General features: G+C 34.0%; 2 protein-coding genes across 2 annotated transcripts; both read left to right on the top strand.

Moving 5' to 3' along the window:
* Window positions 1-12,144: 12,144 nt before the first annotated feature.
* LOC114533004 (adhesion G protein-coupled receptor E2-like) lies at window positions 12,145-15,611 on the top strand. The gene is made up of 9 exons (XM_028554580.1): window positions 12,145-12,155; window positions 12,718-13,007; window positions 13,528-13,650; window positions 13,925-14,047; window positions 14,155-14,277; window positions 14,374-14,496; window positions 14,952-15,074; window positions 15,202-15,251; window positions 15,534-15,611. The coding sequence occupies exons 1-9, from the start codon at window positions 12,145-12,147 to the stop codon at window positions 15,609-15,611; spliced, it is 1,044 nt and encodes a 347-aa protein (XP_028410381.1).
* Window positions 15,612-16,136: 525 nt separating this feature from the next.
* On the top strand, window positions 16,137-23,876 carry LOC114533048 (adhesion G-protein coupled receptor D1-like). Its single transcript, XM_028554632.1, has 6 exons — window positions 16,137-16,303; window positions 16,383-16,545; window positions 16,932-17,068; window positions 17,391-17,660; window positions 17,958-18,042; window positions 23,445-23,876. The coding sequence occupies exons 1-6, from the start codon at window positions 16,160-16,162 to the stop codon at window positions 23,513-23,515; spliced, it is 870 nt and encodes a 289-aa protein (XP_028410433.1). The 5' UTR covers window positions 16,137-16,159; the 3' UTR covers window positions 23,516-23,876.
* The last annotated feature ends 1,171 nt before the right edge of the window (window positions 23,877-25,047 follow it).

Below are 25,047 nucleotides of genomic sequence, written 5' to 3'. Positions count from 1 at the left end.
TTTGACATGGTTAATTGGCATACAAGCTGAAAAAGCCTATTGTCACATCATCTCAGTGTAGATTTATTTTGTAAGAACCTGTCTCTACCCATCTACATCATGTTAATAAATGTTTTCCTTGCGAAATTTTAAAAGTAAGCATTAATGCACTTTTGTCATAATAGTTAACATTCACCGAAGGCGTTAAACGAACGCAAAGTCTCATTAGTGAAGAAACAATTGTTAAAATACATTTTCCATTGGCTGACAGCGCTGAATCCATAGGATAGCAAGCTCTTATTGGAGAAACGTTTAATAACGTTCGACTTAATTTATTCGCACGAAAGTTGCATGCCAGCTTTGAGAACTGAACGCTTGCTTACTTTCGTACGGAACGCCAACATGGAATTTGCTTGGATGAGATGTTATAACTCTGCCGGACCAGTGGCACGTCACAAATTTTATATTTCACAACTCAGGGAAACGGCATATAGCTTACTCAATAACTTTCTAAGATCGTCGTGCATGTAGCTCAGTGCGAATGTATCCCAAATTCAAATCATAGTACTTATGCTTGAATATATTTCTATTCCCGAAAGTACTGAATATTTTGGAATTCTGAAATCTGCTGGTGTATCAAATGATATTACTACACTCTACATGTATAGCCGATAACAAATCGATATTTCACCGGGGTTAAGGGATAAAACGAGTTTTATACTGTATAACTCGATAGAAAGGGGTCCCTAGAAAGTTTTATTGCTCTTTATTACGTTGTCGGGGCAGGAAAAATAACTAAGGTTATTCCCTTTTGACTATTGTTTCATATTTTTAAACACTATACGATTATGAACAACTTGACACGTACGACACGATAAGTTAGGGAAGCTAATGATCTATAGATTAGGCGTGTACAGGTACCGACATAGCTACGTTCGATCCGAAATTATTGATATTAGCGAATTGCATTGAAGCACAATAAACGATAGGTGCATATGAACATTTACATATATTACAAATGCTGCCAATCAGAGTTCAACTTCATACGTTAAAAATTTACATAACTGAATTTACGTTCGTTTAACGCCTTCGGTGAATGTTAACTAATGAGACAAAAAGCGTGATGTTACACATGTTTGATTGGCTACGTAAAGCCAGTCAAACTTCGTGTAACTTCAGCGTTTGACGTCTTTAAAAACTTATTATAAAAAAGGTTTAGGCTATTGACATTATTGTCACATTTTTTTAGAAGTAGAAGAAATGACGAAAAGAAATACCACAAAGAAAGGTAAATTATTCAGTTTGGCAGTCATTACGTCATAGGTACTTTTAAATGCGTACTTCGTGGCCTTAAATTGGCAGTTCAGTCTCTTGAAGTACAGTCAAAAAATTGCTTCCATTAATTAAAAATGTTTGAGAAAGAAATCTAAGCCATTTTGAGCATTTCAGGCGCTTGCCGAGCATGCGCAGTAGGTAACTTTGTGCTCACGCGCACTATAAAAAGCGGGTACAAGAAACGCCATATTCAAATAAATAAATAAATAAATAAATAATCTGTTTAATTAAGGTGGCTCGATACAGCTTTCAAACATTCCATCGTTCATCACTTTGACGCGTTCAAACAACGCATTTTTATGATTTATTCTAGAGATATTGGGGATTTTATATATTTTGATGTTTCTACTTTTGAATCGTATTAGTTTTAGTAACAATTCCTCCGTTGCTATGGCAACATACGTGTACATAATTCACTCCAAGATGACCAGTTGCCTCGGATAGTTGGAAAACAAGCACGGTGACCCCCAATTTTTTTTCGTGCATTATTTTACTTGGAAGAAAAACTAACAATTAGCAAAATATAAAAAAAATTCTATAATGGCAAAAAAAAATTATCGAAAAAAATGTCATTTTTGCATTTTTCAAAAATGTGGCATTATAGAATGTTTTTATATTTTGTTAATTGTTAGTTTTTCTTCCAAGTAAAATATTGCACGAAAAAAAATTAGGCTCACCGTGGTTCTTTATAACTATCAGACGCGATTGGTCATTTTGGAGTGAATTTTGTACACGTATGTCGCCATAGCAACGGACGATCTGTTACTAAAACTAATACGATTTAAAAGTAGAGACATCAAAATATACAAAACCCCCAATATCTCTGGAATAAATCATAAAAATTCGTTGTTTGAACGTGTTAAGTGATGAACAATGGAATTCTTGAAAACTGTATCGAGCCACCTTAACCCCTTTGTAGAAAATCTGAATTACACGGTATGGGTGATAAATACTTCTAAATTTACTAGTTATTTTTTCTACGTTTTTTCTTGGAGAAATAAATGCCGCTTGGTAACCGCCGCAAGCTCACTTGATTTAACTGTCAACTATTAGCGAATCAAATTTATTTTACCAACTACAATGTATAATAATTTTAGTTATATTTTGGCTGTTTTGGCAGTAAATCCTGTATGAAATACTATGCGAGATTGAATGCCAGGCTACAAAATCAAATTTCCGTAAAACGCAAACAAATAAAACGATTGGTTTTCTAGTAAATTTTTGTCATCAGTGAAGTCCTATATAAAGACAACTATGTCATATTCCATCAATCTTTCACCGTAATTAACAAAATGATAATACCAAGAATAACGAAATCCATCATTTCTTGCTGTTTTTGCTGGAACTGGACAATATATATAGCAAAACGCGTGCACTGATCTCTGGTATGGATTTCTACTTGGCCTGGCTTGCACCTGGATATAAAAAGAAATTACAGGGAATAATAATTTATTTATTAGATCAGATATGAAATTTTCCTTACATGTTATTTGAGATGTTGCTTAGCAACAAAAACGTAATTACTTCATACTTGGATACTGATTTATACATCGATACTAATAGGAACATCGTCTTTTGTTTCAGTGTGCAAGAAAGACATTCTCATTTTCTGGGAAAGCTCGTATTCCATTGGCCTGAAGAATTTTTCCCAAGTAAAAGAATTTTTAATAAAGCTTATCAGAAATGAAAAGTTGCATGTAGCAGAGCAGGGCACGCATCTTGGCATTATCACCTCTAACGACAACCGAACTAAGAAATTGTTGACAATTAGAGAGGTGAAGAGAAAAACAGAATTGCCGGAAATTTTTAACAATGACACCTTTGTGAAGACCAACACGGCCTCTTTAGAAAAGGGATTTAAGCTTGCAAACAATGTAAGTTATCGTATTAATATCGGTTTTCTCTCGTTTATTACTTTAACGTCTCATTATAGCGTCACGTTCACGTTATCCTAGCCTAGGGAATACATGCATAAGGTATTCCCTCTCCGCTATAGCTTCATCTTTGTAGCTATTTTTGTGCTGTGTATATCACAGTCTTTGCTATTTCAAATAAAGCCAGGACCACACTGTTTACTCGTGTAAGCATAAGATAGCCTGCACCAAGATGAACCGAGGTTTGTTTCCCCGGACATGCAATTTACGGCTTTTGATTGGACGAACATTTTTTTCACACGTGTAAAATTGTTGTGGAACTTTTTGAAATGGAATTTTGACGGCAATTTGTTTACATTTTCTTAAGATGACATCGTAATATAGTAGTGAGATTCAAAGCTTTTAGACAAAATTTTAGATTTAGACATTTTTACTGTCGACACATAATGAAATATTTCGGAAATAATATGTTTATTACACTTTAGCTTTTTTTGCAATTTTGTGCAACGGAAATAATATTTGACGCAGAAGGTTTTTGTTGCTCATTGTATTTCTTACGTTTAACGCTCGTATCTTCATTAAATTGTTCTCTATGCACGTTTAACAAACAAATTAATTTATACTTAGCCCGTTTGTACGGTTTTTATATAATGCACTTGTTGGTTTTGTGATTCTCAGTTTATTTAAAAAATCGAAAAATATCCAAATCAAACAGACAAAAACAGTTTATCTTTTTTGTTAAATGTTTGTGATATACACCATGTAATTTATTTAATTCTAAGCTTTCAGCCCATTATATAAATAAATAAATTAAACAAAAATATAAATAGGTAAATAAATAAATAAATTAGAATTTTTAAGCTCAGAAATAAATAAATTACATGGTGTATATCAGAAACATTTGACAGCTATTTAACAACACCATGCAAACTTCAAAGAACATATAGTTTATCTTTGTTTTCTCAAACACTCGGAAAAGCTATTGACCAGCATAAGTCACGTGTTAAATGTGATTAACTAACAATAAACAAATAATGACTTATCAAATTAATCGGCTACGTCATTCCAATAGTCTGACCGACCATTGAAATTAATAGAATTCTTAACGTTATATCATATATTACTCAATTTTACTTCTTCGTAAAAATACAATACGCATAAGTATTTTTTTTTTAAGGTGTTTAACAAGACCAGCCCTAAAAATATCCGGCCAGAGGTGGATGACGTTATTTTATTCTTAACTAATGGGACACAGCTTGGTCTAGAAAATCAAACAAAGGCGGTAGATGAATATAAGAATATCCTAAAGAGGAAGAAAAATGTCACTATCGTTGGCTTGGTGGGCAGCGAGATGAACCTAATCGTTGAACACTGGTCATCATCACAATCAGTATTTCAGTCGAAATTAGAGGAATTAGATGAGGCCGTGAATAAAACAGTCGATGCGGTATGCGAATCATATGGTATGTAGGTATATAATTATATTGATAGTATAGCCACAACCTAAATTTTAACGCTGAATCAAGCAACCTTTTTATTCAGGTAAATGTGAATGCAAAGAATCTTACGAGTTTACTGCATATGCAAATCCTAAAACACTGACGGGATTGGTCCATTGGACAGCACCAGAGGTAACCTGCCCTGATTATGAAATAGTCCAAGAGGATCCACCAGGCATCAAGTCCCCTGCAAATTTCTCAATTGGCAAGCGTGTAATAACCTATCTATTCTCGTATGAACGTAATGGCAAGATCGTTGAGTTCAAATGTTACGTTGAATTCACTGTCGTCGGTAAGTGATTTTGTCGGTTCCAACCTAACCATTGTTTCTAATCCCAAATAAAGGAGAGGGAAAATTCATTAGCTGGGAAAAATAATTGCAAATATTCGCTAATGATCATTAAATAAATCAGAAATGATAAAGCTTTGTAAAATTGTATTCTACATATCCAGTGACAAAGTCAGAGTAAAATCGACCTTGTATTAGTGCGTCTCATACCGAGCATACAGTATATTGAACTCATATATTGTTCGCAACTGCTAAAATAAACCTATACACTGAGTTTACCTACATCGGTTCGAAGGCCAAAAAATCATAATTGATTAACGCTTACATATTCCGGGCATTACCATCATATACACATTAACCACGCTTGCTCTTGTCAGCTACCTCTGTAGCTCAGTGGCAAGAGCATTGCACCGGCATCGCAAAAGCATAAGTTCGATTCCTGCCGGAGGACCTATAGTTGATTCTTAATGTTAAATGGTAAACAATGTACTTTTTTAACCACAGTAATAGATATTTATGTATTCTGATTGTGTTACTAAGTATGTGAACAAATTTGCTGATTTGTCTAAAACGAAATACCTCCGGCATTGGTAACGATTTAAGCACTATAATTACAGCCACTTGTTAAAAATACATTGTTGACGTGATTCTAACTGTTCATGAAGACAAAAATATTCCGGGATTTTAAACACGTATTTAAATGTAGCATTGTAGCTTGCAACAAAACATGTCAAAAAAGTGATGGATTTAGCACAAATATCAAAGTCAGGTGACATTGAGGCTGAGAATGGTCAGTTATAGTTGTTTGTCATTGCTAACAATGGCGGTCCAGATAAGCTTGTCGTTGCCGTTATCTTCGAGGCTTCTGATCACTTTTTCTGGTGAGCGTTTTTTTGATAAAATGTGCGCAACGCACATAGGCTTCTGGGGCCGGTTGAATGAGACCCTTAACAACGTTTTAACGACGTTTTAACTACCCGAATTAATGTAGTTAAAACGTAGTTAACTTTAATCACGTAGTTAAGCGGGTTGTATGAAAATGTCGCCAACCTCTAGTTTGAATAAATAATTATTGATATTTTTATATTAAGAACACCTTTTTCGTTGAAGTTTAACAACCCCAGGCAAGCTCCACGCAAGTTTACTGCATGATTAGTTAATCATTGGACAAACTACGTTTTGTGCATGCAACGCATTTAAGTCGTGTAGTTAACTAATCATAGTTAAGGATTTAACTACAGTGATTAGCGCTAATCATAGTTAAAGCCAACTACATTTTTATACAACAGGCCCCTGATATCCATTTCTGTTCGTTTGGAAGGAGTCTCACAACTGCGAGTTTCGACATTTTGTCACCCGTTTAACGTATCCTAATACGCTATAGAACGTAAGTTCTAAAAATTCGAAGAAATTTAAGTTTCCGAGACTGAAATATGCGATTGTTCACAAGACATTCCCCTTCCACAACTGATTCGAATCTACTGTGGATACAAACGCGCGAAATTGTTATTTTTCGGGCAATCAGGTATTCGTTTTAAAGTTTCCTGGGCTGAGTTTGTGACATGCAGTAGCGTAGTCAGCCTGACGATTAGTCCCGCTATGCTAATATTCTGGTGATCATTGACTGTAAAAACAATAAATTTCTAAAAAAATGAATAATCATAACAACTCGAAATTTACGGGACAAAATCGTCAGCCTGACTACGCTACTGATGGCACGTGAGCATTATTCTAAGACCAGGCTGAGATCTCAGCCCTAAATGAGTTAGTAAAGGCTGCTATTAGACTTATATTTCTATTCTTCGATGAGTGCTTTAAAAACCTGCAATAACTTGACCATTAAGGGACTGTGATTGCACATAAAAATTAAACAAATGAAAAAGCGTGTATCAAAGTACAAATACAATTTACATTCTGACTTGCCTCCGATTGCCTTTGATGAGTATCTTTTTTGTTCCTTTATTTTATAAAGAACAATTGATCAAATTGACTATAGCTATAGGTGCGTAATAAACAAGCATACCTAAAAGACTGAGTAGATTTAATTAATTCTTTTAGAAGTGAGTATATGTCAGTGAGCTCCACATATATCTGGAGTAAGAACTTAAGGCTTCCGTGCATGAGGTAAAAAAATGAAGCCAAAGATGGCGGATATTAAAGGAGCTATATTACGTCAGTTTCAGTTATCTTATGTGTGCTGTCAACTAAATTCGTATTTTTTAATTTTATTGTTCCCTATTTTTGAGTAAAAAATGAGAAAAATTTCAATGAAAAGTATAATAGTAATGCTTTGCATTGAGATACTTTCAATTTAATTAACAAAGAAATTCGCAAAATCTTACAAAGAAAGCTAAAGAGTGGCGGATTGTTGATGTTTTCGCAAATCAGAACATTTATGTACAGAGTATGCTCCCTAAAACGTACGAGTTTTAAATAATTCAAATATATGATTATGAAATCAGTTATAAAAAAAACTCATAATGCGCGTAAAGGACCCTTAAAAAGAGTCCTATGCTAGGAAAGCTGGCCAAGAAATGAACGAAAAATAGTGTTAAAGCGTTTCGAAACCAAAAACGAAACAAGAACTCAAAACATAAGTTGGAAATATATGAAAATAACTCAAAATTGAAACGCGTAGTAGAATTTGAAATGCATAACTGAAATGCGTAGTAGAATTTATGGCGAAAATGCATATTTACTCACACTTACAGTGGGAAAATAAGGCATCCACATCGGGTAGGTGCAGAGAAACAAATTCTTAGTAAAATGAGTCCATTTTTTCCATCTTTGTGTTCTCAAAATGATGAAAAACACGAAAATCTGAAGATTTCGGGAACGTCATTCCCAGCCAAAAACAATGAGAAATTTTTAGCCGCGCGAGTTAAGAGACTGAAACTGACGTATTATAGTGCTTCAATTTCCGCCATCTTTGGCTTCACTTTTTGCACCCAAAGTTCTTACACCAGATGTATGTGGAGCTCACTGGTAGATATTAGCAATAAATGTTTCAAAGGAGGGGAGGGGGGGGGCGGCCCTTAATTTATATCGGTTGCGGATGACAATGAACTAGCATTAACTCAAGCTTGGACACATTTGGACACTTCTGCAGATTGATACAAGACTAGCTAATTCTTATAGTCATACAATTATCCTAAATAAAATTCTACATTTTGAAATTCTCTGCTTCATTAAAATGAATTAAAAATAAAATGCAATAAATATCTATTGCCAATATGAACAATTTATTATAGTATTACAGCCAGTAGACTACAGACTGTGCAGCACACATATTGGAATCGGTAGCGTCGCCAGCTTGTGGGATGGACTTATTTATATATTCGTACGTGTTTTACATTATCAATTTATTTTCAAATTGATTTTTATAGCGGTCTGTTAACATGAACATATGAATATGTCCACCCCACTTACATCAGGAAACACGAGCTTTCATACTTTACTGAAATCACTAAAAATATGTGTATAACGAATGATTTGTAAATTAAAAGGAATCTGGGCTCTTGGAGGACGTATGAAGGCCTCTGAAACTATAATCAGCTAATGGCAAAGCTAGCCATGTTATATATATATATATATTTAGTCGTGTTTATGCAAATAATTTACTCTACTCTACTCCACTAAATAATTTACTCTATCAACAGTGATGCTTGTTTTACTTGCAACTTCTTTGATAACTCCCTCCATACTACTTTCATAAAACTCCAGTAGGATTCTTTTTTGCTGGTCATTCATCAATTCGTAAGAAAGCGAACAGCATGCACTGCCCACCATTTTGTGAATAAAAATCAGTGAGCAACCACTGAATTCAATAATTCGACACTTTAATGATCCCTAGAATGTACAGATTACATTCCGCTAACGCATCAAAGCGCAATTCTAAATTTTAGACCTAGCCCTTTAAACGTTTTAGAATAGTTCACATGGTTAACATCCTTTTGATTTTCCCATTTATATATAGCCTGTGAATGCCCGTGTACGCAAACGCTAAATATCACAGTTGAATCCGCAAAGAAAAGTGCTTTTGTGAGTTGGTTAGAACCCAAACCCAGGTGTCCGGCTACGGCAAGTTCAGAGAATCCAAATGATACCAGTGAATCGCTGCCTGTTGGAAATCACACGCGAAGCTACCAATACACGTACAACAGCAAATACGAAAGCTTCGATGTTTATTGCCACGTAAAAGTATTCATACGGCCAGGTATGTTGTTCAATAATATTTAGTTACCTATACACATATATCACTCATATTTTACCCCAATTATTTATTTATAACAACGGAGGTATGTGTTTATACGAGACATAAGTCTAATTTTGAAACAAATGAAACAAATGATGAACTCTATTTGCTGCTATGGTCGAGGCGTTTTATTGGAGCAGCATCTTGCAAACAAATAATTTTAGTCAGTTGTGGATGACATTTATTTTGGAAACAATTGCCGGATAACATGATCGTTTTTGTTTCATTATAAGAAACAATTTTCTTATTTTAAAAAAAGTTTTTAAAAAATAAATTCTTAGAATAGGAAAAATATATTTCGTTAATAAGATGATTTTTTTGCTTTGTACGATATAAATATTCTAGCATTGTTAAACGTACTACTAATCGATCAAGTTAAAGATTCATAATAGCTAAACGCCGTATAAAACTATTTCCGACAGCCTGAAAGATGACGGTATATAATGTTAGTCCCCTATAATTGGCTTAGGTAAAAATGAAATTTCAGCAAGTGTACTTGTCATAGAAACAGACATTACGTATAGACAGTGGCGTGGCCAGCCTGACAATTTCGTCGCGCTATGTAAATTTCAAATTATTATTATTATTCATGTCTTTAGAAATTTATTGTTTTCACTGTCAATGAACACCAAAATATTAGTATAGAGGGACAAACCGTCACGCTAGTTACGCTACTGTTTCTAACTTATTTTATTGTTTGTGTGTCCAATATTCACGTAATACTCGTTGCCGGAAAATCACGGTAATCAAAGATGAATTACGGGCAATTTGTTTAATTCAGGAGCGATTGCCGAGTACTCGACAATTTTTTAGGCGATACCTTTAAAATACCATGGATACGTCCATACGCATTAAATCAGTTTTTCTAAAAACGATGCGCGTGAATAGGTAAGATAGGAAGGATAAAATAATAAGACATCAGCAATATATGACGTAAGATAGGTTTTGTGTGGATACGTGGATACGCAGTCGATTAATATTTTAAAGAACGAAGCATAGGAGAAAAGCGCTACTTAAATTACTGATGATCGAGTTTCAAGAGATTGCCACTTCCGTGTAGGTGTTAAAGCCTGTTCATATGGTCCAAGTTCACAAGAATAAGTATTTTAACCGGCCTGGAGGTCTTTCAAACGTTAGTATATTTAAATAAGGGGAATGGATTTTGATATACTCAAGTTCATTTTTGTAAGCAACGCCACCGCAAACGCAATAATTTATTCGCTGAGTTCTTGTGGCGTTATGAGCACAAATTAAGGAAGTGACCCATTTTTGGGATTTTTTGTAGACCTATACGTATGGAAATTTTTAAAGTGGTAAGCAAGTATCCATACTGTAATTCTGTGAGTGGCTAAGTACTATATAATATATATAATGATTGAAAGTATGTATTAAAATTTCATTAATGCCTTGCAATAACAAGTATATTATGCATATATTCGAATAAAAATTTCGCTAATTGAATAACAGTTGGTTATTGAGATAATCTAAAATTTGTGGAGTAAAGGTTTCTATTTTATTCAAGATTATAGAATCGGGCCATTTGACCAAGAGTCAAAAGAGGAAAAACGCGCATGAAACCGCAGGAAAAATTACAAATGTAAGCGGGCCTTAATGCTTCAAAAGGTCCACAACGCAAAGGTCTATATCACAAAACGTGTGGTTTGACTACCTGACAGTGAATCCAGGTATCCGCGTATCCACTAAAATATATTATATCAATCTCACCGCGTATCCTGAAACAGTAACAAGAAGATATGATATCATTAGTGTTAGACGTATATACAAATGGTAAAATAATAACTGCTGATAAAGAAATAACAAACGAATTCAACAAACATTTCTCCGCAAAAACTTGCAGAAGTTCATTTACTCAAACCAATATTTGAAGAAGAAATAAACTGCATTATTATCAGCTTGAAAACTTGTAAAGCTGCAGGAATTGATAAAATTTCGAATAAACTCCTGCAGGCCGTAGGGAAAACTATATCGAAGTCTTTGAACTTTATATTCAATTTGTCTATAAATTCTGGTATATTCCCAGATGACTGGAAAATCGCCTGCATTACAACAATTTACAAATCTGAAGATAAGACAGACTGCGGTAACTATAGACCGATTTCTATCATATCATAAGTAGCTCAAATATTTGAAAAAATTATCTATAGCCAGATAAACAAATCTTTAATAGCAAATGAAGTTATCGTTGAGAATCAAGTTCCTATTCTCCTAACTAGACAACACGCATGGATAAATGGCAACAAATTAACATGGTTGTAGGATTGATTCGAAGTGTGTATATTTCCACTCGAAATTAAGACCTATATATAAATTCCTAGAATTTAACTCCATCCAATGTTTATTTAGCTCAGTGGCAAGAGCATTGCACCGGCATCGCAAAAGCGTAGGTTCAATTCCTGCCGAAGGAACAATAGTTGACTCATTTTCCCATCAACTGTTCCTGGCTTGAATTTGAAGTGTGTATCATTCCACTCGAAATTAAGACCCTTTAAACCCCAAGAATTTAACAGAGTTGTAGTCCTAGATCTTAAAAAGGCATTCCATACAGGCGACCATTCCTACTCCTAACTAAACCGGAGCGCTGTGGGGTAGGAGGAACTCCACTTGAATGGTTCAAATCCTATACTTACGCACAAAAAAACAAATCTGCAAAATCAACAATGCCAAGTCGGATATAGGTGAAATATGTGGCGGCGTGCTACAAAATCAACACTAGGCCCTTTACTTTTTCAACTTATACATCAATTAACTTCCTAAATGTCTCTATCATATCTTCTCGAACAACTTAAGGCCTCTATGTTTGCAGAATGATGACACTAACCTTTCTTGTAAAGGGAAGTCATCGGCAGACATTGAGTCCAAATTAAAATGTGACTTAGCTAAAAATATTTGAAAATGGCTAACAGGTAATAAATTAACACTTTGAATATCACCAAGTGAAAGGTTACCGTGTTTAAATATTTTTAAATAATAATAATGATAGTAATAATCAAAACCGCTTGCCAGATGAGATCATGCGTGCGCATGTTTGTTCACTGACTTTTATTTTTTGTTGCTAATATTTCCTAGATGAATCTTTATTCACTTGCCTTATATTTTGATTATTGTATTTACTTAGTTACTCATTTGTAATATTTCGCAATCAAATTCTCAATCCTACCAATATTTGGGTGTTCTTTTCAATTGTTCTATTTCATGAAGCTTCGTAGTTTAAAATATAGTTTAATGAGGAATGGCCATTATTGAGATCATAAACTTGAAATCAACTTGATAAATTTTTAAATATTCTTTTCCTGGAGCCAGTTTTTCGAAAGGCGTTAAGCTTGGCTTATCCACCGTTTAAAGTTAACGCCTTTCGAAGGCGTTATTGTGAAGCCTTTCTTCTTTTGCAGTTGCATGTCCGTCGTCTTCGAAAATTTTTTACGGTTTTTGTTACTTCTTAAATTCTAAATCTTTATCGTGGGAAAGTGCGAACAACGATTGTAAAACCAAAAGTGGACAGCTCGCCAGGGTTACGGGAGGCGGTCTTAATAATTTCCTGTTCAGAGAATTTATACAAAAGTCCTCTGTGTGGATTGGCTTGACATGGCGCAATGGTAAATGGCGTTATCCTGATTATAGCCTATCCACCTATTTCAATTGGAATGATAACGAGCCAAATAATGCACAGGGAAATGAATATTGCGTTGAATATCTAACAAACGGAAAGTGGAATGACCATTCATGCGACACCACGTGGCCATCTATCTGTGAAAAGGGTAAGTCATAATTTAATACACTATGCAATATCTATTAGAAAACTCTACATGAAGTGACCCTGTCTGAGACTGAGTAATTACGAATTTGATATTTTTAAACTATCATAGCGTAGACTGACGATTTGTCCCACTATTATAATATTTTGGTGTTTATTGACTGCGAAAACAATGAAATTCTAAAGACATGAATAATTAACAAAACAAAACAAAAATAATCGATATTTCATACTGTATTTAAAACTACAAGTAATCCAACATTGCGAGCCCGAGCTTATGCAATCACTATTAAAAAACATTGTTGGTCTTTCCTATATATAATATATACAAGGTTGGAAAGTTTTCGACTGTTTTCAAATACTATACGAAGAAAAAATTATCCGGTTTGCATATATTCATTCACTTCCAACCATGTTATAAAGGATTTACGCGGGAATTTGCAAAAGTACAGTAACAAATATCATACTTAATTTTTAATGAAATATTTGTCAGTCATTTTTATGCAGTTTGGGTTATATCTTAGACATTGATGAATGTGATTTGAAAACTCACAGTTGTCACTCTCAAGCCACGTGCATCAATACCATTGGATCATACACTTGTGTTTGTAATGAAGGATTTACTGGAAATGGGAAATTTTGCCACGGTAAATTAAGTTAGATCAGTAACAGCGCGCGTTAGTCTTCATTTTCATGCATTCAAATAGTTGTTAGTATGAAAATATATAAAAAAAGTTTTAACCTGTATTCAAATGGTTGCTAGTATGAAAATATATTGAATTTTTTTAACCTCTAATGTATCTTAAAGAAAAGGCTGGTGTCATTCTCAAAGAAAATCATACACACGCGATATAGCATTCACGTTCATTCGAATGGTTGCTGTAGAAAGTACTTTTTTTTACAATCTGTATTATTTCTTAGACAAGAGTGAATGTGCGTTAAACAAGCACATATGTCATCCTCAAGCGACGTGCACGAATTTCATTGGATCGTACACCTGCACTTGTTATGAGGGATTTTTAGGAAATGGGAGTGTTTGCGAAGGTATACGTAAGAAAATCATACAACCCACGATAATTTTATAGCATTCATGTTCATTCGAATGGTTGCTGTGGAAAGTACTATTTTTTGCAATCTGTATTATTTCTTAGACAGGAATGAATGTGCGTTAAGCAATTACATATGTCATCCTCAAGCGACGTGCACGAATTTCATTGGATCGTACACCTGTACTTGTAATGAGGGATTTTCAGGAAATGGGAGTGTTTGCGAAGGTAAAGAAAATCATACAACCCATGATATAGCATTCATGTTCATTCGAATGGTTGCTGTGGAAAGTACTATTTTTTGCAATCTCTATTATTTCTTAGACAAGAATGAATGTGCGTTAAACAATTACAGATGTCATTCTCAAGCGACGTGCAAGAATACCATTGGATCTTACACCTGTTCTTGTAATGCAGGATTCACAGGAAATGGAATGATTTGTGAAGGTAACTAATATATAGTTGCGTGCTACAAAATCAACACTAGGCCCTTTACTATTCAACTTATACATCAATTAACTTCCTAAATGTCTCTATCATATCTTCTCGAACAACTTAAGGCCTCTATGTTTGCAGATGACACTAACCTTTCTTGTAAAGGAAAGTCATCGGCAGACATTGAGTCCAAATTAAAATGTGACTTAGCTAAAAATATTTGAAAATGGCTAACAGGTAATAAATTAACACTTTGAATATCACCAAGTGAAAGGCTACCGTGTTTAAATATTTTTAAATAATAATAATAATAATAGTAATAATCAAAACCGCTTGCCAGATGAGATCATGCGCGCGCATGTTTGTGCACTGACTTTTATTTTTTGTTGCTAATATTTCCTAGATCATGTTCATTCGAATGGTTGCCTGGGAAAGTACTATTTTTTGCAATCTTTATTATTTCTTAGACAAGAATGAATGTGCGTTAAACAATTACAGATGTCATTCTCAAGCGACGTGCAAGAATACCATTGGATCTTACACCTGTACTTGTAATGCAGGATTCAGAGGAAATGGAATGATTTGTGAAGGTAACTACAGTTTGGAGTGAAGGCGATGTACATGAATTTAGATGTATCGCGTCTCAAAATTCATTACAATAAAAAATGATAATTTTCTTCTTGCATTACTTGTTTAATGAATGCGCTTTTTGTATAGAGAAAATTTCCAACGACGAAACAGACCGATTTACCAGTCTCGCAGAAGAAGTAAGTGAATTGCTATTCTAATACTATTTTAATATATACTATTAAAAAAAATTCTGAAATACTTATTTTACCCACGTTTAAATTATATGTAGTTATACGTTTATACGTTTTCAATTTTTTCATACAATTTTCCCGGAAGGCTGGCCGGTTAAGTTATTCTTTCCACAATTATTGTCGTTCTATTGGATTTCTCCATTTTTCATTATATGCTACGACAGATCGTTTATTCGAAATACCTTTTCGTCTATAATCTTTAAATTTACTTACACGTTTTCTATACAGGAGAAGCCTTCGGCTTGTAACAAGGGGGAATTTCGCTTCAAACTAATCGCCATAATGGATTCTAATGAGAATGCCTAAATTTTAATCACTTTATATAAAATGGTATATATTGTACATTTTATCAAGAATTATGCATTCTGATTAGGTTGTTGAAAATGTAAACAAACTTGCTGATTTGCCTAAAACGAAATTCATCCTTGTTTCCGCTTGTATTAAAAAGATTTGCGCGCGTCAACTCTTACCCCGGTGGTGACGTCATTTACTTAGATTTAATTATCAAACAAGTACAAAAAAACTCAAGATAAACCATAGTTTTTGGAGCTCTTTTAAATAAAGCTTAAATAAAACTTATTTTTTATTGTCAAGTTCCTTTGAAAAAGAAATATCACTAACGCTAATAGTTTACTATTCTATTTTCAGGTAAATGAACTGCACCGTAAGAATACGGAAGTTCGAAAAAAAATCGCACAAAATATCAGCATATTCAGTACATAGCATTCTATTCGACATAATTTGATCATTTTTCATGTTTTGAATGACCCAATGTATATTTTCCTTAGCAGGGTGCTTTTGAGATAATATCTACAGTTGGTTGTTCGCTATCATTGGCTGGTGTGATATTGACGATGTTAGCTCACGTATTACACTGGAAAAAAATCCACAGAAATGTCACAAGCAAAGTCCCTTCTAAAGTTCTCATGAATCTCTGTGTTGCCATCGGAATGACAAATGTATTTGCTATTCTTGCAGGACCCGCACGTGATCACGAGGTAATTGGATACCTTTAACTGCCAACTTTTTGAACACCACACTGTGTCGATAAAATATGTTATTTATTCTTTCTTCTAGACCTTCTGCATAGTCACCTCTATTTTATTGTACTTTTCTGCACTTGCGTTATTTGGATGGATGTTATGCGAGGCAATTGTGATCCATCTCCAACTTGTGAAATTGTATGCAGGTTTGAGGTTGGGGGGAAAGTATATGAAGGCCTTTTACGCCATTGGCTGGGGTGAGTACAAGGGCATATGACCGAGATTTTTGCTCAAAATTTTCAAAATAATTTAAGAAGACATAAGAGGCACTAGTAACACACAATACCAGAAATGATGCAAAAATATCATTGTGAGCCTACACTTTTCCTACGAAAATAATATCAATTCTGTTATTCTTGGGGATAACATTTAACTGGGAAATCGAGTCCCAAATACTTAGGACAAATTATGCTTACCTGTTTCGACAGCAGTAAAGACTGCTAGAAAGCTAACAATTTTCGCTAATCAGGCTCTGCATTTATTGCTTTTTTGCGACCACTTTTCTTTTAAATAAGGGTAGCAAGAATTTGTTTGGAGATTGGAGATTATAGGTGTATTTAGCAGTGTTGATTCCTATACGTAGGACTTCCAGTGATCACTGTCGCTGTGTTAGTCGGAATAAATCGCCCAGATGATTTTATATCAGAACACTCATGTTGGTGCCGTGCTGGAGGTGCGCTGTTTTGGACTTTTGTTGGTATCATTGGACTAATATTACTGGTAATGAAGTTTGCTCAAACGTTCCTTAAAGAGAAACCTTTTACATTACGGGCATTTTCGTTTATTGTTAATTAATAAACATGGATCGCGTGTGGTTTGGTAGGGGGGGGGGGAGACTATAGTACATATTCATAAGAGTCATAACGAACCTAACGGTGTTAGCCGGTGCATCGTATTTTAAAAAGTATAAAGGTTCATGCATAAAAAGCCATATATATATATGTTAACCCAGAGAATTAGGGAATTTCACTTAAAATAATTCTGCATGTAAATTTGTCGATTGATGTTTAAACATTATGGATTGTACTTTTTATATATTTAGATCAACATTTCAATATTCTTTCTGGCTTTACGAAATACTTTATCGTCCAGGGCAGTAAGCATAACCCAAAGCGACGCTGATGGCAAATTAAGGAAAGCAGAAATCGTTCTCAAAGGTTCTGCTGTTCTGCTTCCAATACTTGGTCTAACCTGGGTATTTGGTTTGCTGGTATTCAATCAAGAAACAATTGTGTTTAAATATTTATTTGCAATATTTAACTCTCTACAAGGACTGATGATATTTGTTTTCCACGTGCTTTTAAGTGTAAAGGTGTGTTGTTCAGTTTTATATTTTGCAAACACCGCATGTACGGTTCAGTTAAGCAGTCAAACTGGTTTATACTGCGGGTAAAAATCTTTTAATTTTAAGTAAAGTTAAACATGCTGCGGTATTTTGAGATTGTTTTGATACATCATTCTTTGAATGAAAAATTCCACTGTTTTTCCCAAGTTAATAAAAGATGTTTTGAAGAGGTGACATAAAAACGTAGGTGCTATATGTATGACTAAAGCTATCTTATCACAAATGCTGCTTTATTTTTTTACAAATTCTGAATTATATTTATAGTTCCCTAAAGCTTTCTCTAAAGAAGAAAGTAGTTGCACTAAAAGAAGCAACAACTGCGCTATGACCCGGCAAAACAATACCAACAGTAAGTTTAATTCAGTTTTTAAGACAAGTCACTTTCATGGTGCGGAAAATTAATATAATCATATAGTTATATTTAATCGTCAATAATTATATTTGCAGGGAAATAATTAAGATCATCAATAATTATATTTCGCGACAAAATAAAAAATGTTTGTTTTACAATCTTTGTTGAGATCATCAAGAACCATCGAATTTCGAATAAAACACCATGTAAAGCCCTAGATTGCCCGCTCTTGAAGGCAGTTATATAGTCGTTTTTAATTGTGCAAAAAATTACTATACCTTCGTCAACAATTATATTCATAAACATTGTTTTTTTTCTTTCAAACAAACTCTGAAAGCTACTACAAACAGTATAAAGGAACGACGGGGCCCCACTTGCTATTCCACACTGCGGCTCACGATATTAGTTATAATGCTAAATTTAAAAACGATCTTTAGTTTCGTCATATTGTAGCTGGAATTTTGGAAATAAACCAAGTATATTCAAAAATTCCAACCAAAACGTTGCAGAAGGTGAAAATGTTTGACATATTCAATCTAATGCAAAAACGTCTCGAGCCATGATAAAAAATTTTTTTAGAAAAAGCATGTTTCGCAACCAAAAACATAAGTTCCTGTCATTATAGGGCTTCACAATCAACAATTCTTAACATGCAATTTGTCATTTGTCAATCTACAATTGACAATTTACAATTGAAACATCAGATTACGTTTCAGCGTTAGGGTGTCTATTTACTAACGTGGGAATCTTTCAGACGAATTATACCAAACGGTCTTTCATTAACGGAATTTGCCAGTTTTCCTTTTGGAGATCTTAGTATGGAAGATGTTTTCTGCTTTATCCTTTTCCACAAGCCGTCGTTGGTTATTTTCAAGGTGTTATTTTAATACCCTATGAAAGGGTTTTTAAGGGTATTAAAAATTTTGAACTACTTTAACCCCAATATTGGGATTAAAAAACACCTCGTTGGGATTAATTTAGCACTATTTGAGGGGTTAAAGCTTTCATTTTTGGTGTGTTAAATTTTGGTGCTATTTTGACACCACTTTTGGAGTTATATTAACTCCTCGGTGGAGTAACGAGTTCTCATTATATATTCATAATGGAGATTTGAAAACAAGGAGTGAAGATTGGTAATGCACATCGCGTTAATGATAATTTTTATTGGAATTGAACAAAATTTTGTATTGAAATCATTTACTACATCAGAATACGTGATGAAAAGAATGCCTCGGATACTTGTGGTAAGTTTATAACGATAAATGTCGTAGAGTCAACCGTTAGATAGCGAAATGCATGGTCGATCGGCTGGAGTAAAGCATTGACTACCGATCATTATATATCGAATTCTAATGACCAAAACGTCAATGTTTATAACGATAAAGGAGCATATACGTTGCTTAAACATTATCTCACATTTCTCTAACATCTAAATCACAAAAAATTTCGAAATCACATTTTCAACAGACTATATAAAATAGCTCACTTGATATATTATCATGGAAATGTGAATTGCCCAAGTTTACATTTTATTTGGTACTTTAAAACATGATTTATTCATGAATTATTCAGTAAAAACTATGTTTAAAAAGTACGAGGAATGGGTTTTATAATATTACAATGTCCCACATTACATGGTTATTTTAGGGTGATCCTGGATATAAAAATAAATAAGATTCATTACAAAATAATTAACAAAAAAACAGGAATATCTTTGGTATTTGGTTTATTATTGAATGAACAAGCATGCTTGGATTTCTTGCACATTAATTGTCTGAAAGTTGGTTGATATTTGAGTGTAATGCTCAAATGCATTAGCTATTTAAGTGCTATAAAAATTTGACTGCTCCATTTTTGGATAAGTTAACATATATGAGAGTTAAGTGGCATTTAAAACCTTGATGATATCTTTTATGCTACAAATTTTTAAGTAATCCATCTCTCAAAACTGACCCTTAAACATGTTGTATATATATAATTAACAAGCTATATTCTCATCAGGCTATAAATACAATTTTTTGTTCATATTAATTGTCAAAGAACCATGCATTGAACAGTTCAGATCATGTGAATCAAGCATGGAGCAGTGCCGATAATTTAGAGCAATAATTATACATAATATGTATTGCAAGGCTAATTAATCTATGATTTGATGTTTCTGGTTATTTTGCATAAATGTTATTGAGGTCTACAAGTGGGACATTGGAAAAGACAAATAAATTAATTGTTTTTCATATATGAAGATTTAACTTTCATGAGCCATTAAGAATGTTAATTCAAAAGGTCAAATATTTTAAAATTGATTTTTGATTAAACTGAAAAAGTAAGTGTTTTGTTAGGTACAACAGAGTATGCTCATAAATTAATAAAATACAAAACATTAGTGATAGTGTCTTAACATTAACTTTCCTTTCAAATTTTGGCAGTTGATTATATAAAAATCAAGACAAACTGACTCAACTAATCAAGAAAAAGAAAACCTCATGATGTGAGTTGAATTGCCAGGGATACCTATGCTAAGACTTCAGGTCTTTATATAGCTCAGTGGCCGGGTCTTTCTTGTCGAAATATTTGCAAAGTACACACGAAGCCCTCGCTCGCTCCGTGAAAAGTTCTCTTTCTCGGTACTTTTCATTCGAAAATGGTAAACTCAATAGAGGACTACCAACTGTGGGTGCGTAAAGCTGGATTTGGCGACTACTGCGAGCTATTTCAAGGTAAATATTTAAAGTTATTCTTGCATTTAATTTTCCCGCCTTTTTATTGTGTTAACTTGGCCTGTAAAAAAGACAAATTTATTGCAAGATTCTGATAGTTTGATTCTAAATTGTTTTTCAAATAGTTGTTTCTATAATTTTTGATGCTGGTCGATTTATTTTTTCCTGTGGGGCTGTTGGGAAAATAGTTTTTCAGTCGCAAAAATGACAGGGAAGTGTTTTTGTGTTTCTGATCAGCATGAATACATGATATCGCGAGCCTCCAATATTTACCCTAAAAGTTCCTGGGATATTAAAATAGTCTATAACAATTCGCATTCGTATCTTTAGAAGCAGTAGAAGGACAGAGGTCCACAATGCCCGGTAAAGGGTAGAAGAAGCATTGCCAATGGGAAACTAAAAGACAAAGTGGGTTGAAGGATTATTAAAATTTCTGAAGATTTGGGATGCATTTCAATTTCAGAAAGCCCTAACCTAGCAAAACGATGTTGAAAACAACTCTAAAAAAAACTGTTAAATTTTCAATGGACGAAGCAACTTATCCTGATAACACTGGAGGCAGTAAATCTAGGTATGTGGAATATTTTTTTCGTATTTTTTTTATATTAGCTAAGCCTAAATTACTTGAAATTATTCCTTCCTTATACTTACATGTTTCTGCTTATTTGTTTGAGTATGTTTGCATTTTGGATCACGTAGAACATGTAGATTTTGCAGGTCTGTTGAACAATGTGCTCTAGTGTATGCATACACAGAAACCACACTACTCAAATTTTCACTCATATACATGCAATTTTTCTATTTGTTCGTAGAATGAAGAGTTGTTTCGTTCAATTGGCACAACAGAAAACCTCCGCAAATTTTACTACGAGGCAAATTGTAAAAGAAGAAACGTGGATCAGAATTGCTTACAGCCAGATCATCATCTTGGTTGAGTGAGTCTTAGCTTAGTAGAACTGAACAGCAAGTGCCTTAATGACTATACCATTGTGTTTCATGCATGCATGCATGCATGCTACTCCACCTAAAAATGTTTTCTTTAATTTTTTTGCAAAATGTGCATGTGTATTAAAATGTAAATAAAAAGTATTAAAGAACTATACTATTGAAGCAATTCCTTTAATGCGTAGTTAACAAGCTGTACTCAAACGGAAACGTAATTGATCTCATGTGTTCAATATTATAATAATATATAATAACGATATTTGTGTTGCTTGTTTGTTGATTCGGTATTATTAAGGTTTTTCACTATATAGGTGGAGGTGGAAATCTTCGATGTAACGGAATATTTCGCTCAATTCTCTTTTCAATTGTGAAATTAAAGCGAAGTAGATTCACTTGATAGATCACAATTGAAAAGAAAATCAAGCGAAAAATGTCTTTCCATCGAAGTAATTTACCTTTATAGGTGAGCTTTTAAAAATTTACAATTAATTATTTTAAAACCTGTGTCTTTTAATCCCTTATTGGTATTAAGTAAATTTAACACCCTAAACGGGATTAAATTTTTAATACCCAACAGGTTCATTTTAACACCCAAATAGGTGTCATTTTAATCCCAAAATCGGGGTTAAATTTTAACACCCATAGGGGGATCACTTTAACCCCAAAAAAGGGCTTATTTTAGACTTTTTTTTGTAACCCCTATTTTGGGGGTTAAAATAACACGTTGAAAATAACAGTGGAGGTATACTGTTTTCCGTCCGAATAAACTCGTCGTTTGATGACAGACCACATATTCTCTATGGGGTTATAGTCACGTGAATTTGAAGGAAAAAAATCAACTCGGCTCTTGAAATCCAAGGGCTCTGAATATAAGATTGTTTCTTTGGCAAAATAGGAAGTGGAATAAATTGGGTGTAGTTTTTATACCCAATTGAGCTGCAAATTTTTGTGTCTTTTCGTTAGGGGAGGCCTTTTCAGTGAACATTTGCTCTAGCTCAGCCATCTTAGCCAAAATTCTGTTTCGTGTATATTTTTAGATGTCGGCTGGTCAAGTTTCAAATATCTTAAATATCTTATTCTTGTTGTTCCTGGTTTTTTTCGTAGGTTTCCCTTCTAACAACTCAATTCACGTTTTGAAACAGACCTCACGCATGGATCCGCGACCAACTTTGCTTTTCCTCTTCCTTAATGGATCTTTTAAAAATCATACTCTCACGGCGTGACGCATTCATCCATTTTTTCCGGGTCATTAAAATCTTTCCTTCGTCCCATCATCTTATGAATCACGTGACGTGCGTGAATGTACACGTGCACATTGATGTGGAGCCATGTTTGGAGTACGCTAGTTTAGTATACGCTAGAAATATTCTCTATTTCTACAGATGAAAGAGCTAACTCATGTAAATTTGTGAACATATTTGTATATATTAACGTATATATACCGTAGTGGTAGTGTATATATTATGTCTCTTGGTTAAAGGAGAATAGCGATAGACAAAAAAGGAAATACCCTGGGAAGGAAAATGGAAGCATGCATGCTATCAGGGAAGGGTGTCGTCTCCGAGTTGCAATCTTTACTGTGATCAACATGGACCTTCAAATTTCGAATAATATATGAGAACTTCCCTGTATGGTTTTTTACACACCCCGCAGATCCCTAGATTGCTCTCTCTCTCTAAAAGCTAAAATAATGTATAAGTTTCATATTCATCATTTATCATTCTTTTTTCTATATAGGAAGTCCTTTGCAAAATACTAAGAATGGAAACTACGGTGACGCTGTTCCACCGGTAACTTTGAGGCAATGACAGTTTAAAGTCCAGAGAACAATACCGTATGTACAATACAGACTATCGGAAGAATTGCCTTCCTGAAGATAATTATCCGTGCTGGGTTTTACGATACTTACTGTGTTCACATCAAAAAGATAGTTTAGAGAGGAAACTGAAGGTCTGACCATGTAGTGTATGTTGTGAGATAGTTCAGGCTCAGTTTCAGATCAAACTTAGCCCTTTGTTCCGTAATATAGCTAAATTAATGTTAGTTCAATGAATAATTACTTAATTGTTTCGGTGTACAGGCGGGAATGTTGCGACACTCCGAAACAACATTCCTAATAGAATATTAGAATAATTTATTTACCCACGTATCACTGAAGAGCTAAAAAAAGCTCGTAAAAACGTGAACGTGATTTAAAAAAGTTACAAGATATCTAAATATGCATGCACTAATAGTATTTACAACTAGCAGTATTTGCAGTATAGCTCACTAAAACGTAAACGAATATTTGTTTACAAACTTTTTAAAACATTTAATATCTCTAGACTTCCTTAATTAACTGAACAGGTAAATTGTACCAAAGAGTACTAATTATATACGAAAATGACCTAAATGTCCAACGCAATATATACAGCATTCTAACTCGATATTTGCCTGTTTTCGTTCAATGACATGATTCACCTAGTTTTTATTTTCATATCTACGAAAGACGGCTTGCTTTGAACACTCCCCCAGCGTGGTTTCACAATATATAAGACGAACATGAACCTAACAGGTAGCAGGTCAGCCATACTTTATAAATCCGATGACTGAAACCGCTGTCTTGAATTGATACGTACTTTCACAAACTACTGTTACGCAAAGCTTTATTATTTTCAGTTATATGCACATTAAGATAGTTATAAAAGTAGGAGATATCACCTGCCATGTGTGAATGAATAATTGACTATTGCCACAAAATGCATGCATGGGTAAATATAATTTTAAAAAGTGGGTTTAGGTAAATAGTGGGTTTGGGTAAACATGTAAAGTTTACATATCTTACAAGCCCAAGCGAAGCTAAATTTACCACTCGTTAGTCGGGCATGCGCATAACTGACAAAACGGTCGAGCGTCGACGCGGATTTTGAAACCGTAGGCGGTCGGTAGCATCTTTGATGGTCGGTTGCATAATTTGTTCGACATTTTATACGGCAATTATTAGGGCGCCATTGTGCAACTTTATTTACGCGTTTTTTCCTCATTAGTTATAAGCTCTGTTACTTCTGTATCATATGACATATGACACAAATTTATAAAGGCTGAAAAACCATTTGTTATATTCTGTTGCTTGTTATCGAGGGACAACCATTTGGTGAACAAATAAGTGAGAACTAAAACGAAGTAAAGGAACTATGAAAATACATTTTTCTGAAAGCATCACGGACACGGTGAGTCAATGATAAATAAACTTTAGTATATGCTGGCATCTCAACTTATCTTATCATGTGTTGTATATCTCATCTACTCTAAAGTCTGAAGAGTGGGGTGTATTTTAGTGTTTTACAAATTTACAGTGGAG

This window comes from Dendronephthya gigantea, unplaced genomic scaffold (genome assembly GCF_004324835.1).
Source record: "Dendronephthya gigantea isolate DGI-Jeju-01 unplaced genomic scaffold, DenGig_1.0 000083F, whole genome shotgun sequence".
In the NCBI taxonomy this organism is placed as follows: Eukaryota; Metazoa; Cnidaria; class Anthozoa; order Malacalcyonacea; family Nephtheidae; genus Dendronephthya; species Dendronephthya gigantea.
Note: the sequence above shows the minus strand (reverse complement) of the source record. Positions and strands in the feature narration are given on the sequence as shown.

Excerpts from the sequence above, each read along its gene's own strand:
- LOC114533048 (XM_028554632.1), top strand. The coding sequence starts at position 16,160 with ATGTTAGCTCACGTATTACACTGGAAAAAAATCCACAGAAATGTCACA. Across the intron at positions 17,069-17,390 it reads TCATTGGACTAATATTACTG|ATCAACATTTCAATATTCTT; the intron begins GTAATGAAGTTT and ends TTATATATTTAG. Across the intron at positions 18,043-23,444 it reads CCGGCAAAACAATACCAACA|GAAGTCCTTTGCAAAATACT; the intron begins GTAAGTTTAATT and ends TTTTCTATATAG.
- LOC114533004 (XM_028554580.1), top strand. Across the intron at positions 14,278-14,373 it reads AAATGGGAGTGTTTGCGAAG|ACAAGAATGAATGTGCGTTA; the intron begins GTAAAGAAAATC and ends ATTATTTCTTAG. Across the intron at positions 14,497-14,951 it reads AAATGGAATGATTTGTGAAG|ACAAGAATGAATGTGCGTTA; the intron begins GTAACTAATATA and ends ATTATTTCTTAG.